The sequence below is a fragment of the Suncus etruscus genome, chromosome 15 (genome assembly GCF_024139225.1).
Source record: "Suncus etruscus isolate mSunEtr1 chromosome 15, mSunEtr1.pri.cur, whole genome shotgun sequence".
Classification (NCBI taxonomy): Eukaryota; Metazoa; Chordata; class Mammalia; order Eulipotyphla; family Soricidae; genus Suncus; species Suncus etruscus.
The window spans coordinates 2,872,571-2,891,138 of NC_064862.1; the positions used below are offsets into that span (position 1 = coordinate 2,872,571).

Here is an 18,568-nt window from a genome sequence, read left to right on the forward strand (position 1 = left end):
TCTGTTTGGGTTATAACCAAAGTAGTAAACAGGCAGACTTTCGAAAGAAACAAAAATGATCTGTTTGGGATGGAAACAAGTTGTAAACTGTAAACCAACAGAAGGGTGCATAAAACAACCAAGTACTGCAAGTGAAAGAAATAAGGTTAGAAATTTATGATTGAGAGCTTTCAAGCTGGACTAGATGAGCAGCTCTCAAAGAGTGGAGGGTAGAGAAGGGTAGAGAGAGGAACATGGGATTTTCAGAAGTGACCAAATTATGATCTAGGGACCAAAAGTTAATTCTGGGATCATACTTTAATTCATGCCTACTGATTATTTCCTAAAATTCTCAGAGAACCTTGCTAACATGGAAATAATTAGCACTGCAAAAATATTATGAAGGTAAAAATATGAAATTGCAACAATCTATGGAAAATGGAATATTTCAAAAGTTACTTTTCATGCAAACAGAATTTTCATTGATTTCAATGCAAGAGAAAAGAAAAACCAAATGAAAACAACTTACTCTGATTTCCCATGGTCATTTTTAAACTTAGATTAAACTCCTCTACTAAACAGATATTCTTTAGGCAACAAGCATGTAGTGTAAACATATTAATTCAAGCCAAATGTACATTCAAATTAAAAAGTGCAATCCATGTACATTCAACTGGATTCAACTCTAAATATAAACTATAAATAAAAATAGCATGGAAAAGAATTAAATTTTTTAATATTTCAACATCAAATCTAAAATTTAAATTTATACTAAATTTAGATTTACACTGTTATAAATAATACTACTTTATAAAATAAGTATATTCATTTTTATGTTGAAGTGAAGGCCCTGTTGGAAACTAAACTAAGGTAAATAAGTATAAACCTATAAACAATGTTCATGAGGTCAAATGATCAGAAAAAATAGTTATTAGGCATTACACATGATGACATATTAAAACTAAGTGAAAAATATTATTTATTGCACTTTAAACTAGCTCAAATTCTCTTTCAGCAGTAGGGATTTTTGCATCTCATTTTCTTAGATCGTCCTGTAACATAATTTTTTTAGTATAATCAAGATCGAAGCTGTTAACACAGTAATTCTGAAATACACATTTCAAAACAACAGACAGTCTGGTTTGTTACCAGACTATTTGTGCCAGGTTGGAGTTAGCTTTAAGTTTTCTGCCACTGAATTCTATTTTCAATATATCCTTCAGGTGTCTCTACATCTGGTGAAATTCTAACCATGTTTCTCAAATCAGTTCAAACCATTGCATCTACATATATATACATACACAGTCACAACAGAAAAAATAATCGTTCATGTTTTCACATTTTCCTTCAACAGTTAGTATCATTTTGACAGTCAGTTACAATTTCAGTAAGAGTTATTCTAGAGTTAATAAGTAAAATTTAAATAATCTGCTGTCTCAACAGAAGAGTAATTTAACAAAATAATCTTGGAGAAGAATACCTTTTGCAGTACAAGTTTCATTAGGAGGCATTGCTAGTAGTCGGTCACCAGTTTGGATATAACCAGCTTCAATTTTACCAGTTACACAAAATCCAGATCCTTGATCTGCAAAGCATAACAAAATCTCAAAATTAACAGAGCACTTTTTATCTCGTGGATAGCACCATTAGCTACATCAGCTATCACTTAGTTCTGGTAGTCAATGAATAGTGAATTATTATTATTTCAGAATGGTGAACAAATGCACTAAAAATAACAGACCATGTGAAAGCACAGGCACTTTCATTTTCTTAAAAATAAACTGGAAATTCAATCCTTTTCCAGGTACTGTGTTTGTACTAAGAGCCAGGCATTGCGCTAAGCTCTGGGGATAAATTGATAAAAAAAGATGAATCCTTTTTATCCATAAGGAGAAGTAGTGAAGATAAAGACAAAAACAATTATACTGTCCTGAGACAAATACAATTACTTATAATAAGCAATAGAAACAGCAAAGGGTGCACTGAAGCTTCTATGATGAATAGAATGATTCAGTGTTAGATGAGTACCTAAATAAGCCCTTTATTCACCAAGAGCTCGTGTGCTTGGGAAGGGAGAAAGAAAATAGTGTTGACCTGAGGAAACTACACGAAGAACAGGATTGCCCAATTCAAGTGGCACATGGGTGAGCCATATGAAATAATAAAAAAGAGGCAAGATATGCAGCAAACTAGGAAGCAATAAAGGAGCATCATAAATCATAGTCTAAGTGTAGAGCTTAAATGTTATTATCTTCACCTCAGTTATGAAAAGAAACAAAGAACAAGTTGTGAGTACAGGAGTGACATGACAGTATTTCTGCACCCAAACCAAGGAAGCTGACTAAAATGCAAACACTCTCTACAGAAAGGGAAGACATTCAAGAATTTGCAAAGGAGATATAACAGCCTTAAAATAGGGGAAGTGACCCAAAGAGAGCAATCTGAGATAACGGTACATTCACTGTGAGACGGGAAACTACAGAACGTGACTGGTTTTACCTTGGGTGAATCTGAAGTTTGTCTAAGACAAAGAAGTGTAGAAGCAGAACTACATGAGACACCAATCATGTCAAACTCTGGAGAACAGCAGCCTGAGAGCATATGTTCTGAGCTGATACCCACTGAAGAGAAAGTGCTTACCTTTGAAAACATCAGATACACATAAACGAAAAGGCTTATCAACAGATCTTTGGGGAGACTTGAAGGAATCTAGAAGAAAAATGACAAAAAGCAAAGTTTGATTTTAAAAGCTTTTAACCAGGTCTAGGACAGCCCATTACATTCCTGTAACTCCTAAAGAAATAACATTAGGGGCCAGAGCAGTGGCGCGATAAGACATCACTTTGCCAGTGCTAGCCTATGATGGACTGTAGTTCATTCCACATGGTCCCTCCAAGCCAGGAGCAATTTCTGAGCACATAGCCAGGAGTAACCCCTGAGCAGCAAATGGATGTGCCCCCCCCCAAAAAAAAAGAAATAACATTTTAAATGAATACTAATAGCAAACTTGACCATAATTTAAAGTAATACTTTGTGGCTTTAATAACATTTTTTTAAACATTTCCTAATTTGTGTTGGTAGGTAGAGTAAATACTAGTCTCACTGATATGGAAAACTGCATATTAGCTTAAACAGTGTATGTTATTTCAGAACTGGCAATTTTATTTCTTTGATTATAAATCCTATATTGATTCATGTATTATCTTAATGAAGAAAGCTAAATAATAATTAAGACTTAGCTTATAAAAAATTAAAAAGAGTATGGTAGCATACTTACCAATTTGCTCTAATAAACATAGTCCTTTATACCATTTTGTGAGCTCACTTGATTGAGATCTTGTTACTAGATTTTCACCACTGAGACCACTTGTAGGAATAAAAGCTACATCACTTTCCTATTAAAAAAAGATTGAGTATATGAAATTAACATAATATTATTTTTATAATGTAAGGTACACTGACACTGTAACTGCATCAAGCTATAAAAGCAAAATCAGTTTACTTGTTTTTGTTTGTTTGTTTGGGCCACACCCCGAGGTGCTCAGGGTTTACTCTTGGCTCTGTGCTCAGAAGTCTCTCCTGGCAGGCTCAGTGACCCTATGGAATGCCAGGATTCAAACCGGGGTCCATTCTGTTTTGGCCACTTGCAAGATAAACACTTTACCACTGTGCTATCACTGGCCCCTCAGTTTACTTTTAAAGTAACAGAAATCAGAGAATTACAGCTTTAAAGTTAAAATATTCAAAAATTCTTAACTTTAATTTTTTTGAGAGACTTACAAGATTGTTCCAAAACAATGAGACATTTTTAATGTCAACATTGGTATGTTTTACATTTTTGCTGGACAAAATTCTCTTAGTGTCAACATTCCTCTCTGATCTTCCTAACTCTATACATCAAATATAACAATGGGAGAAATCTTTTATATTTAATCCATGCCACCTGAATAGAATATGCAATTTAAAAAGTGAAATAATCCAAAGAACTCAAATAATAGATATTTTTATACTAAATATGTGAAGTAGAGATGGATATAACTTAACATTTAAAAAGACAAATATGCCAAACATGTTAGCTTTTTCTTCCAGAACAATAAGGTGAGATTATAGCAAACAAAATTGAAATTATCTTACCTGGGCCAGTAAGATAGTACGTAAGTTTAGGCATTTGCCTTACATGTAGTTGACCCTTATATAGTTCTCATCACTAAATATTGTCCTCTGAGCTCTGCCAAGGGCTGATTCCTGAGCAAAGCCAGGAGTAAGACCTGAGCACTGCTAGGTGTGGCCTCAAAGCCAAAAACAAACAAACAAAAACAAAACAAACAAACAAAAAAAAACAGAAGATCTTACCTTAAATCCTGCTTGCTTAAGGAAGTGTCCAAGTTTTCCAGTAATCTCTTGAAATCTTTCTTGCTGCCAATTAACCTGAAAAACATTCAGTTTATTTTAAAACTGTTTCAGTTCTATATGTAAAATTTTAATTCTGCATTAAAATAGAATCAGAACCGGCAGAGGCCAGCCGCGCCAATGGGGAGTAGGGACCCCCGGCGTCCATGGTGAGTGCACTGTTTTAGGGCGCTCACACGTGGACGACCCGCGGCCGCCAGCCACCCTGCGCGCGACCCCCCCCTCATAAACTGCAGAGGCCAGCCGCGCCAACGGGGAGTAGGGAACCCCGGCGTCCATGGTGAGTGCACTGTTTTAGGGCGCTCACACGTGGACGACCCGCGGCCGCCAGCCACCCTGCACGCGACCCCCCCCCTCATAAACTGCAGAGGCCAGCCGCGCCAACGGGGAGTAGGGAACCCCGGCGTCCATGGTGAGTGCACTGTTTTAGGGCGCTCACACGTGGACGACCCGCAGCCGCCAGCCACCCTGCGCGACCCCCCCCCCATAGACTGCAGAGGCCAGCCGCGCCAACGGGGAGTAGGGAACCCCGGCGTCCATGGTGAGTGCACTGTTTTAGGGCGCTCACACGTGGACGACCCGCAGCCGCCAGCCACCCTGCGCGCGGCCCCCCCCCCCCCATAGACTGCAGAGGCCAGCTTGTTGGCACAGAGACCACACCACCCGTTGCCTCAACTTCCAGGCCCCAGAGTTCATCCCACCTGACCCGAGCGTAGACTGGGGAGGACATTCCCTAGTACCTAGTGGGCCGGAGTCACCTGCCCAGCTGGGACAGGTGGGACGAATAGACTAGGTGAGCTTGGGCCTGCCCCCTGGACCTTTAGGTAACCTAGAGCAACCTAGCCCCGAGCCCCAGAGTGGACCTGAGACCCCCCCTAGGGCTGAGAGCAGCTACCGGGAGGGCTTGACTGGGGGAATTTCTTCCGCGGTAACTCGGAGGAGCAGAGCTTCATTGACCCCCAGATAAGGGAGGGAACAGAGAGTCAGGCTCAACAGCGCCCGCAACCAGTGTGGCCAGAAGCGGAACTACACCTGCTGACAGGAATAAAGAGGAAGACTGACTTCCAACTAGTAGAGGAGAGGAGAAAAAGGAGAGGAGAAACAGTGCCCCCCACCACTGTGGTCAGGAAAGGGCCAGTACTAGCTGCCAACAAAAGAGGAAAACAACTAACCAGGCCACATAAAGAGTACAGGAGGATCAAAACCTCAGCGAGTTCACCCAAAAGTCCCTTTAGAACCACCCTCAGGGAGGGAACCAACTCCCACACCACAGGGGATCAAAACAGGTGAAAATTAGAAGCACAGCACTCTAAAACACACCATTAAATACAAAGAAATATGCGTAAATCAAGGAAATCACTAATATCTGGAGATATGGTGACAAACTCTTGCAAGCTTCCAAGTCCACCAAAATACACAGATACACGCGATGAAGACCTAAAAGCAGCCATGAGGAAGGAAATGCAAGAATTAATAAAAGGAATTAGAGAAACCCTAGCTATCGAGTATAAGAAATCTATGGATGAACAAATCAGCCAAATTAAAGAAGAAATGTTAAAGAACATGAGAGATTCCATACAAAAAGAAGTGAAGGAATTAACAGACAAAGTAACAAGCCTTACAAGCAGAAACACAGAATTGGAGAAACACATTGAAGAACTCGAAGGAAAACTGCAAACAAAAAATGATCAAGAAACCAACAAAGAAATAAAAGGCAAAGCACTGGAAGGAAAGGTCCAGTATCTAATGAAAAAGGACAAAAGAAACAACCTAAGAATTGTGGGTATACCCAGAAGGGGAGGAAGTAGGGAAAGGGGAAGAACAAGTAGTCAGAGAGATAATAGCGGAGAACTTCCCCACCCTCTGGAAGGATACTGCAATGCCAATACAGGAAATAAAAAGAGTTCCCAATAAGATAGACCCCAATAAACAAACACCAAGACACATGGTAATGCAATTGGCAAAAAACAAAGAGAAAGAAGAACTCCTTAAAGCAATAAGGAAGAAAAGAAACCTCAAGTACCAAGGTAGGGACATAAGAATCAAACCAGATCTCCCATTTGAAATAATTCAAGCAAGAAGACAATGGAATGACATATTTAAACGACTGAATGAAAGAAATTTCCAACCTAGGGTCCAATACCCAGCAAAACTTACATTCATATGGGAGGATAGACTAAAAACATTCTCAAACAAGAACGAATTTGAACTATTTGTGCAAACAAAACCGATCCTAAACGACTTACTCAAAGACGAATTACACAATCCAAACCCCCGATTGTAACAAAAACCACCCTACACAACACAACTACACAACAATCCTCTCTCTCAATAATCTCCCTAAATGTTAACGGACTAAACTCTCCAATTAAAAGACACATAGTAGAGAACTGGATTAGGAAAAATAAACCGGACTTCTGCTGTCTGCAAGAAACACACCTACAGATGCAGGATAAGCACAGGCTTAGAATAAAAGGATGGAAAGTGATTATTCAGGCCAATGGAAAACAAAAAAGAGCAGGGACAGCAATTCTTATATCAGACCAAATTGCATTCAACCTCAAGAAAGTGATCAGAGACAAAGAGGGTCACTACTTACTGATCAGGGGAACATTAGATCAAGAAACACTAACCCTGGTCAATATCTATGCACCTAATGTAGAGCCAGCAAAATATGTGAGGCAACTACTGGCAAACCTGGAGAAACACATGAAGGGAAATGTGATAATAGCAGGGGACCTCAATACTCCACTATCACCACTGGACAGATCCACCAAACAGAAAAATAGCAAAGAAATAAGAGCTCTGAATGAAAAATTAGAAGATTTAGGGCTAATAGACTTATATAGAGCCCTCCACCCCCAGAAAGCAGAATACACATTCTTCTCAAGCCCACATGGAACCTTCTCCAGAATAGACCATATATTAGGATACAAAGCCAACCTATATAAGACCACAAAGGTAAGGATCATTAGAAGTACCCTCTCAGATCACTATGCCACAGAGCTCAAAATTGAGGTCAAGAAGAAGCAATGGAGAAAAACTAATACCTGGAGATTAAACAACATGCTGCTCAACAACAGCTGGATCAAAGAACAACTCAAGGAAGAAATAAAAAGATTCCTTGAGACAAATGACAATGAAGAGACAACATGTCAAAATTTATGGGACACAGCAAAAGCAGTAATTAGGGGGAAACTCATAGCAATTCAGGCCTATGTCAAGAATCAGGAAAATAACAAAACCAACAGTTTAAAAGATCACCTCAAAGAATTGGAACATCAGCAACAGAGAAGTCCAACCACATCCAGAAGGCAAGAAATAATAAAAACCAGAGCAGAAATAAACAACATAGAAACCAAGAAAACAATACAAAAAATCAATGAGACCAGGAGTTGGTTTTTCGAAAAAATAAACAAGATAGACAAACCACTGGCAAAACTCACCAAAAAAAAGAGAGAAAACACCCAAATCAATAGGATCACAAATGAAAGGGGAGAGATTACAACAGAACCCCAAGAAATACAACATATCATGAGATCATATTATGAACAACTATACTCAACTAGGCTAGAGAACCCAGTAGAAATCGATAGATTCTTGGAAAAAACACCCTCTTCCAAGACTGGAAAAGGAAGATCTAGAAATCCTAAACAGACCAATCACCTCAGAGGAAATTGAAGATGTAATTAAAAAACTCCCTAAGAACAAAAGCCCAGGCCCAGATGGATTTACAGGTGAATTCTATCAAACATTTCAAGAAGAGTTACTACCACTTTTCCATAGGCTCTTCCAAACCATAGAAAAAACAGGAATCCTCCCCAACTCCTTTTATGAGGCTAATATCACACTCATTCCCAAAGAAGGCAAAGACACTACCAAAAAAGAAAACTACAGACCAATCTCACTAATGAACATAGATGCAAAGATACTCAATAAAATATTAGCAAACCGAATCCAGCACTTCATCAAAAAGATCATACATCACGATCAAGTGGGATTCATCCCAGGAATGCAAGGTTGGTTCAACATACGCAAATCAATCAACATTATACACCACATCAACAACATGAAAGACAAAAAACCACATGATCATATCAATCGATGCAGAGAAGGCATTTGACAAAATCCAACATCCTTTCATGTTAAAGACACTCAGCAAAATAGGGTTAGAAGGAACCTTCCTCAAGATAGTTACAGCTATCTATGAAAAGCCTACAGCCAACATTATACTCAATGGTGAGAAACTAGAAGCATTCCCACTAAGATCAGGAACTAGGCAAGGCTGTCCACTCTCTCCACTCTTATTCAATATAACCTTAGAAGTCCTAGCAATAGCAATCCGACAAGAGAAGGAAATCAAAGGAATTCAAATTGGGAAAGAGGAACACAAGCTATCTCTCTTTGCCGACGATATGATGATATACATCGAAAACCCTAAAGAGTCCACAGTAAAACTCCTAGAAACAATTAACCAATACAGCAAAGTGGCTGGTTACAAAGTCAATACACAAAAGACAGTAGCGTTTCTATATACAAACAATGAAGTTGAGGAGAGAGAGATTAAAAATACAATTCCATTTAAGATAGTATCAAAAAATATCAAGTATCTAGGAATCAACCTTACAAGAGAAGTGAAAGACCTATACCAGGGAAACTTCAAAACACTCCAGAAAGAAATTGAAGATGATCTAAAGAAATGGAAGAACATCCCATGCTCATGGATAGGTAGAATTAACATAATCAAAATGACTATCCTACCCAAACTCCTATATAGATTTAATGCAATCCCTATCCAAATCCAGACACAATTCTTTAAAGAATTAGAACAAGCATTCACAAAATTCATCTGGAACCACAAAAGACCCAGGATAGCCAAACAAATACTGAAAAACAAGAAGCTGGGAGGCATCTCCTTACCTAACTTGAAACTATACTATAAAGCCATAGTAATCAAAACAGCATGGTACTGGAACAGAGACAGGACATCAGACCAGTGGGTCAGAACAGAATTCCCAGGCATAAACCCCCAGGTATATAGCCAACTAATATTTGATAAAAGAGGCAAGAATCTGAAAATGGAACAAAGAAAGCCTATTCAACAAATGGTGTTGGTACAACTGGAAAACCACATGTACGAAAGTGAAAATCAACCCATACCTTACTCCTTATACAAAAATCAACTCAAAGTGGATCAAAGACCTTGAAATCAGACCCGAATCCATAAAGTTTATTGAGAATAAAATAGGCAGAACACTCAAAGACCTATATATCAAAAAGGTCTTTGAGAATGGAGCACCAATGGCAAGAACGTTAGCATCAAATATAAACAAATGGGACTACATCAAACTAAAAAGCTTCTGCATGGCAAAAGAAACCCTGCTTAACGCAAGAAGACAGCTAACAGAATGGGAAAAAATCTTTTCACTCGACATATCAGATAAAGGGCTGATATCTAGAACATACAAAGCACTCAGAAAGCTGAGCCCCCCAAAAGCAAACAAAGCTATAAAAAAAATGGGGAGATGAAATGAATAGACACTTCTCTGAGGAAGACAGAAGGATGGCCAACAAACACATGAAAACATGCTCACCTTCACTCATCATCAGGGAGATCCAAATCAAGACAACAATGAGATACCACCTTACACCAGTGAGGATGGCCCACATCAAAAATAATGGAAACAACCTTTGTTGGCGGGGATGCGGTATGAAAGGAACTCTCATCCACTGCTGGTGGGAATGTCCCCTAGTCCAACACCTATGGAGGAAAGTCTGGAGAGTGCTCAAAGAACTCAGAATTGAGCTGCCATTTGACCCAGCAATTGCCCTCCTAGGCATATACCCACAAGATGGAAGGACATTCATTCCAAAATACATATGCACCCCACTATTTATCGCAGCACTCAGTATAATAGCCAAATCTTGGAACCAACCTAGGTGTCCAACAACGGATGAATGGATCATTAAGATGTGGTACATATACACAATGGAATATTACATGGCAGTTAGAAATGATACAATCACAGACTTTGCAGCAACGTGGATGGACCTAGATCATGTTATGTTAAACGAAGTAAGCCAGAAGACAAAAGATAAACACAGAATGGTAGCACTATTCTGAAACACCTAGAACATATATTTTATACACAACTAATACCTAACAATCATATAACAGGGTTTAACAGGGTAGAAACTCCGATCACTGTAATAGTCAACATATACGTGGGAGCAGTGTCCAAAATACATGAAAAAGGAACAATGCAAACTCTTGACTGCACATTATACCACAAAGAAAACAGCAACAACAGAAACAGCAACATGGAGAGAACAGGTATGTAACCAGACTCCTACAACAAAGGCCCACAATAATCCCTTAGAGATCGTAAACAGGAACACAAGTATAGAACACCGCGGGAAATCACGTAATGCAATGGCAACATACCATAACACTACGTTTTAATCCCTTTACCTTACTATATTTTAAAAATAACCTCTCAGCTTTTCTTTCCACGGGCGCCCTTAGATACAAAGGGCGGACAAACTAAGATGGCAACTCGGGATACCACACGAGATACCATACCTTGCTTGCACTATGAGACGGCCACGAGAAAACTCTTTAACATTCACTTTATCTCTAGGTTAAACCTTCTTTTAGGAATCGAAGCACGTGACCAGTCAGACCACCAAAGCAGTACCTGCGATGTACAGACCTAAACTACAGGCTCTAGTCATCGAACACATTCAACCAAACCAGCATTCCCTTGCTATTCTCTCCTTTCTTCTCTCTATTTTTTTTTCTCTTTTCTTTTTCTCTTCTACTCTTCTCTTTACTTTTTTCCCTTTCTCTTCTCCCTTTCTACGGTATTTTCTCTTTTCTCTTCCTTCATACCCCTCCCATATATCTTCCCCTTTCTCCCCCCCCGGAAATCCAACTATCCCTTCACCCCTCAATCCCATCCAGATCTCCCACCATATTAAAACTCTCCACCCTCAGTCCTTAATCTTTTAGGCATCAAGATCGACCTCCTACCCAATGAACCAGTACCCAGCACCCAGGCGAGGGGACACCCAACCGAACCCACACATCGTCTCCTGCAAGAAAAGACAGCCAACTCCCCTGTGGACACATGCTGCGAGACCCTCCCTACCAACTCCCCCTAACATGGACTGTTTCTTGAAACCGGACTTAGGTCCAATAGTATCCCCAATGCAAGAACTCTTCCAAGACCTCCCAGCTGCAAATTTTTACCAATCTGAAGGGGGGCAGGGGGTGTGATTGGAAGATGCCTGGGAACCCACACACCACAAGAAAAATCCAAAAGACAATGGGAAAACTGTACTTCCAACATAGGCATAAGACCTGTAATACACCAACTCTTTACCTGTTCTCTCCCAAATGCAAAGTAGTCTTTTGCACCACATTGGTCCTTTAAAAACTTCGCTAACTCATTTTAATTTTTTTATATTTTTTTAATTAACTTATTTATTTAAATGTTTGCCTTACATATACATTTGTGGGCACATACACTTTTATTTCCTTTTTTTTTTTTTAATCGTCTTTGGGTATGTGACCTATCTCTGTTACTCACTCTGTCCACCCCAAATACTCCGACATATAATGGAGCACCACTTCCCCCTGCAAAGGCACACTAAATAAAGGGGAAATCTTACATAGTAAAAAAAAAAAAAAAAAAAAAAAAAAAAGAGCTCTTATCTACTAGAGATAGGAACTCATAGTTGTTTACAATACAGGGTTATCTCCTACCTTGAAAATATGTCATGTGGAATCAACTTAGACCTCAGGTGATTAGATACCATTCAACCAGTCTTGAACCCTGGATCCCAGACATAGAAACGGCACAGCTCCTCACAACAGCTGTAAGAAACAATCTCCATCTGGGACAGCCTTATTACTGCAGGGTCAACAACAAGGGCCAGCTCTAACATGATATCTTGACAATGAGGAAAATGTGAACAACTTGACCTTAGAGCAGTTTAGCCTACCTCACCAGCTAACGACAAGACAAAACCAGAAGACGTGGCACCCTTTGGTAGGTCCAAAAGCCAAGATCGTGATTTACAGATGACTGGATACTAGAACCACGACCAGACTGTATACATCTTGGGACCAATAAAAAAGCCCTAGTCTAGGGTTTGAACTAAGACCTGCACAATAAGCATGATCCCCAGTCCCAAAGGTCCGGCAGAGACAATTGTAACGGAAAGGGGCTTCTGGAAGAACAAAGAAAGACGCTATCCTAGATGCCTTCCTAGGTTCAGCGCAAAGACCAAGATCACCAACCACAGAAGATGGATTAAAATGGCACTGAGGTAACAGAACCTCCAGATTCACAAAGACTGACTTCACCATAAGTCCCACCTCAGGATATGTACAGATACTGGGACTGCTAAACACAGAGCTCTGACGGTATCACACTGGACAGAGCAGAAGCTTTCCACACACCAAAAAAAAAAAACAAAAAAAAAACCACAACCTGGAGAGTAATGATCCTGAGCAAAGACTAGAGCTGATTCCATGACAGTATACTCCAAGGACGGAGAAACCCCATATCTTATAGGGCAAGTGAATTCCTTTTCGAATGACCCCAATATTTACTGTGCCAGGGCAGGAGGGAAAAAAAAAATACAAAAAACACAAAACCTTGGTTATATATATATATATATCTTACCTTCATTTATTATTGTTATTATTATTTTTATTTACCTAGCTATTTTGGTCGATTCCTCAGTTTGGATGTGATTATTGAAATTGTTGGCCCCAATTATTCTTTTTTTTTTTTTCTTTCTTTTCTTTCTCTTCCTTTCTTTTCTTTCGTTATGTGCTACGCCATGTTTCTTATTTCAAGACCACGGCGTGTTTTTTGTTTGTTTGTGTTTGTTTTTAGTTTGTTTTGGTTTATTTTTTATCTGTTTTTTTGTGGTGCTTATCGTTATAGCTGGAGTCCTCACTGGATATTTGACACTTCTTTTGGTACTGGTGGAGTGTTTCAACTTCTTTTTCTCCTTCATTTCCCAAATCGATGATGAGAACCTCTAGAAGGATTCTGCCCATTTTCGGGGTATTAAACTCTTACCCCGGTTTATTTATTTTCTCTTTTTCAGGCAAAACCACGCAACTTGAACTAGCTACCCCTGCCCCTACTTAGAGGGGGAAATAAGGGAGGCATCAAGACCAAACTGATGCAAGACTACTAAGTAGTTGGTTAGAGACAGAGGGGACCACATATTCTAGCCGCCCTGGGGGTGAGGAAAGAGGAAATGGGAGGTAAGACAGAAACGGGGGAGTAGGGAGGACAATTTGGGGATGGGAATCCCCCCTGATTTTATGTAAATATGTACCTAAAATATTATTGTCAACAATATGTAAGCCACTATGATCAAAATAAAAATTATATTAAAAAAAAAAAAAAGAAAATAAATTGTGAAATGATCAATATATCTTGAATAAAACTTTATAGATGAATATGAAAAAAAAAAATAGAATCAGAACCACAAAATAGATATATTAAATCTCTTAAAGTCTTTTAAATTAAAAGCGAAGATACCAAATCTTACTACCTATTCGATCTAAAAAAAGTTTCCTCCAGGAATGTTGGGACCTGGTTTCTAAAAAAGGAGAGATGCCATTTTGAAAAGGCCACATAGCAGGCCTCTTTTAGGCTCTGAAGGAAGAGAGATGCCATTTTGTAAGGACCACCTGGTGTGAGCCATATGCTTGGTTCCCCAAGCCTGTTTCCATTTACACAAGCCCAAGCTACCTGGTCATATCAGGTAACCTATCTGGAAGGGACATAGGCAGCAGTAGGAAGGTTCCACTAGACAACAGCCAATCATTTTAAAGTTCATCGCAAAGCTAGAACCTCCCTAAATCCCTTCCTTATATATCCCATTCATGACCATGGGCAGGGTTCACCTGTGTGAGAGAGAATCCTGACCAGGCAGTCAGGAGCTGTTGACAGACTGGACATATAACAAGAGCTTACTAAACTTTCTGCCAGTGTATTAATGACCTCATTAGTGATACAATAATTTTCACAAATGAGCTTACTATTTTACTTTGTTTTTCTCTTTTCTCTCATTTTTTTTCTTTTTTTTTCCCCCCAATAACTCTGCTTTCACTTATCTGGAAACAAATGCATTGGATCAACTATGTCAATTAATTTTATATAATGCATTGTTTTAAATAAATAAAATTATTTTTAAAAAGTTGAGAAAGTGAATGTACCTTACAGCCAAGAGTAAATATGACATTCAAAGATTTTTGCTTTTGTGCTCACATTCAGCAAATATGGCCACTCCTAATTTGGTGTCCCAGTGGTGTTCAGGAGACCAAGACCAATTTAGGACTGAATCTGTGTCTTCCAAATGTATGGCATATGATCCAACCCTTTAAGCCATCTCAAGCCATCAAAGTCACTTGGATTATATTTAATTAAAAAATTATGAACTCAAACCAGTAATTTTAATGGAATATGCTTTTTGTAAAAACACACATGCAACACGCAAATATATGAGCTAAACTAAAAAACTGCTTGATAATATTTTCCATTAAAACTTTATTTTAATTTTCTGAGTCTCCCAAGCAGTACTGAAGATAATCAGAGATACACCAAGGGTAAAGAAAGCCACACAGTGCTGGGGAAATAACCCTAGGTCTGGTGCATGCTAGGGATGCATTGCGAACCCTTTGAGCTATCTCCCAGATAAATAACAGTATCTTTAAAACAGACTACAAGGGCCGGAGAGATAGCACATCAGCACAACGGTAGGGCATTTGCCTTGCATGCGACCGACTCAGGATGACCTGGTTTTGATTCCAGGCATCTCATATGGTACTCAGGAGCAATTTCTGAGTGCAAAGCCAGGAGTAATCCTTGAGTACCACTGAGTGTGGCCCAAAAGCAAAAAGTAAATAAACACATAAAACAGACTAGAACAAAGCCAAAAGTGTGTTTTTTTTTTTAACCTTATATAAAAGCTTTACAATGCTCAGAAAATTATTGTCAGTTTGAAGACCAGAACAATAGTACACTGGGTAAGATGTTTGCCTTGCATGCAGCTGACTTGGGATCAATCAGTCCCTGGCATCCACATGGTCTCCTGCACATGCCAGGAGTGACCACTGAGCACAGAGCCAGATTTATCCCCTAAGCTTTTCATAATTAATCTTTTATTTTTGGTTGATTTTTAGGTCATGCCCAGCAGTGCTCAGAAATTACTCCTGGCAGGATCAATGCCAGGGGTCTAACCCGGGTGAGCTGCGTGCAACGAAAATGCCCTACTCACTGTGCTATCGCTCCTGAGCACAGAGCCAGATTTATCCCCTAAGCTTTTCATAATTAATCTTTTATTTTTGGTTGATTTTTAGGTCATGCCCAACAGCGCTCAGAAATTACTCCTGGCAGGATCAATGCCAGGGGTCTAACCCGGGTGAGCTGCGTGCAACGAAAATGCCCTACTCAATGTGTTATTGCTCCAGCCCTTTCATGATTAATCTTGGAAAATATGCCAAACCAACGAAATTCACTGCTATACTGCTCTTCAGATAGAAAACTCTGGGGCCTCCTAAGGAAGTAGGGGTGGGCCAAGAATAATACCAATTGCACAGATTCTGGAACTCCAGAAGCCCACAGTCACACATGTGGCCATACAACACCTCCAAATTCCACGACACTGACAGCAAATTATATGAAATTATATAGAAATCCACTAAGCTCAATAAGCAAAAACAATACACAGAAGGTTCAACTACCAAACAATTCAGGATATTCTCAGTTTATAAATTTAATAACATCATTGTGAAATAGAAAAATTCTTACAAATTTCTTCTACTGAACTATTTTTTGATAATCCTACTTACCATTTTGTAACAAGCAATATAAAACATTTATTAATTTAAGCCTACTAAGGGGCAGGTTTGGCAGGTGGGCGGGAAACTGACAATAGTAGAGGGAAGTTCACACAATTAATGCTGAATGCCTAAAATATAATCTGTATTATGAACAACTTTGTAAACCTCTGTATTCAAATAAAGTTATTTGAAAAAAAAACCCTAATTAAAAAATTAAGTTTCTTTCAAAACAAATTACCATCATGCACTCATAAAAATGTTTCTCATTTGTAAACTGATTCTACTTTTCTATCTAAATTCTTATCTAAAAAGTATTCCTCAAATCCAATTTCTAGTTCAAAAGTCATATACAAAATTAAAATAAATAATAAGTTAACTGGTTGGACATAAACAAGGAGATGTTAAATTGATTAATGAAAATAAGTTTAGAACTATAGGTATTTCAACTTGGCTTCTTTTTTTTCCTACTTGTTTGGAGGCACACCTGAAAGTATATTGGGGCTATTCCTGTCTAGATGTGACTCATACTAGGGAACCAGAAGATATCACAGATTGAATCAAAGTTAGCAGCAAGGCACTAAGCCCCTTACCTTCTACACTAGTAGCTCTCTGGCCCCTTGATTCTTAAACAGCAAGAAACATTTTATTTAATAACTGAAAATAATTTTAACATTTTAAAATTAATCTCAAAAATAAAGTATTTTCTTGTTTAGTGTATTAATGTCAAGGCTGACACTGAGGAGATGATTTTAAGGGCTAGACTGCAAAATTTCATGAGAGAGGCCTGGGTTCAAACCCAATACAACATGATTTGCAATCTTGATCCTGCTGGGAACCACCCTTAAGCACTGAGTCAGGAACTAGTACTAACCATTAATTTGGGAGCGGTTCCAAATCAAAAAAGTTAATAAAGAAAATAAAACCTACATGGTTAAAGGAATTAGAGAGCTAGAACAATTATTGTTTTGTTTTGTTTTGTTTTGGACCATCCCCAGTGATGCTCAGGGCTTACTCCTAGCTCTGAACTCAGAAGTCACTCCAGGAGGAGCTCAAGGGAACATGTGGGAAGTCAGGAATAGAAATCCTGGTCCGCCATATAAAAGGCAAGCTCTGTAATTCTGTACTAAAACAATTATTTTAAATGGCACTGATACCTCATTTGATTAACACCAGGATCATGAATTTATTATTTAGTACCGACCTTATAAAATGTACCTCAATCAGATATGAGATCATCTCTATGATGAATAGTAACTTAACTAGCATCTCACAAGAATTCTTAGAAAGCCTTTAATACCTGATCCATTTTATTCACAGCAACTGCAAGTTGTGTGACTCCAAGAGAACGAACCAAGAGGCCATGTTCTCGTGTTTGTCCTCCAGTTTCAAATCCAGCTTCGAATTCTCCCCTACTGGCATCCACAACTAAAACAGCTACATCTGCCTAAGAAAGAAAAAATAACCAAAACTAGAAACAATGTGACAGCAATATAACTCAATGAGCAGAATACTCAATTGTGTTAAGTTTTTAAATGTACACTTGAATGTGACATTAAACATACCATAGCTAATCAAGCAAGAGAATTATAGATGGATCAAATACTTTAGTTAAAAAATACAAAATGGGTCAAATAAGGATATACTGAATAAATATAAAAACAAATTAATATAATAATCAAAATACAAAGAATGACCTAAAAATTTCCACATTTAGTTATATAACATTAAATAGCTAGACAAAGGAAATCAAACATAAAACTAACATAATACACCACAATATCACAATATATGGTAACATAATAATACACCACAATAACATCATAATATATGGTAGAAGTTATGTACTACTATGAGGACTCTTAACTGTATTATAGGAAACTACCTAAAAATACATGCAATTTTCTAAAAAAACAAATGGCCAATTAAACATAAAAAATTAAAATTCATTAAAAAATCCCACTAACAATAAAAATGCAGTTATATTGCCCCTTTCCTTCTTTCAGGGGAATTTTATAAAGCACAGTGGCAGAGATTTAAAGATAAAAGTTATTCCCTCTATGCTGAGCCTCTCAGGCACAGTCAGGCACAGTCTCTGTGGAACTGAAGGCATTTTCATAGGAAATGTCTTTAAACAATTTATTTTGCCTGCCACCAGCTCCATCTCTAGGACCTTCAATCTTGAGGAATTATCTAAGGAGCCACAGAATTATTTGCCAAGGACTGTTCATAATAATGAAAATCTGTAAATAAATAAATCCCCCCATAACCAAATGGTACAATTTCTAACAACTACTAAAAAGGAAC

General features: G+C 38.4%; 1 protein-coding gene across 3 annotated transcripts in view; it reads right to left on the bottom strand.

The window, feature by feature from the left end:
- HBS1L (HBS1 like translational GTPase) overlaps positions 1 to 18,568 on the bottom strand; it is a 97,050-nt gene that overhangs the window by 12,791 nt on the left and 65,691 nt on the right. For all 3 annotated transcript variants that reach the window (XM_049788016.1, XM_049788018.1, XM_049788017.1), the window contains 5 exons: positions 17,562 to 17,708; positions 4,333 to 4,407; positions 3,257 to 3,374; positions 2,620 to 2,688; positions 1,460 to 1,564 (listed from right to left, as the gene is read on the bottom strand). In XM_049788016.1, coding sequence (XP_049643973.1) covers positions 1,460 to 1,564; positions 2,620 to 2,688; positions 3,257 to 3,374; positions 4,333 to 4,407; positions 17,562 to 17,708 — 514 coding nt within the window. The remainder of the gene's footprint in view (positions 1 to 1,459; positions 1,565 to 2,619; positions 2,689 to 3,256; positions 3,375 to 4,332; positions 4,408 to 17,561; positions 17,709 to 18,568) is intronic.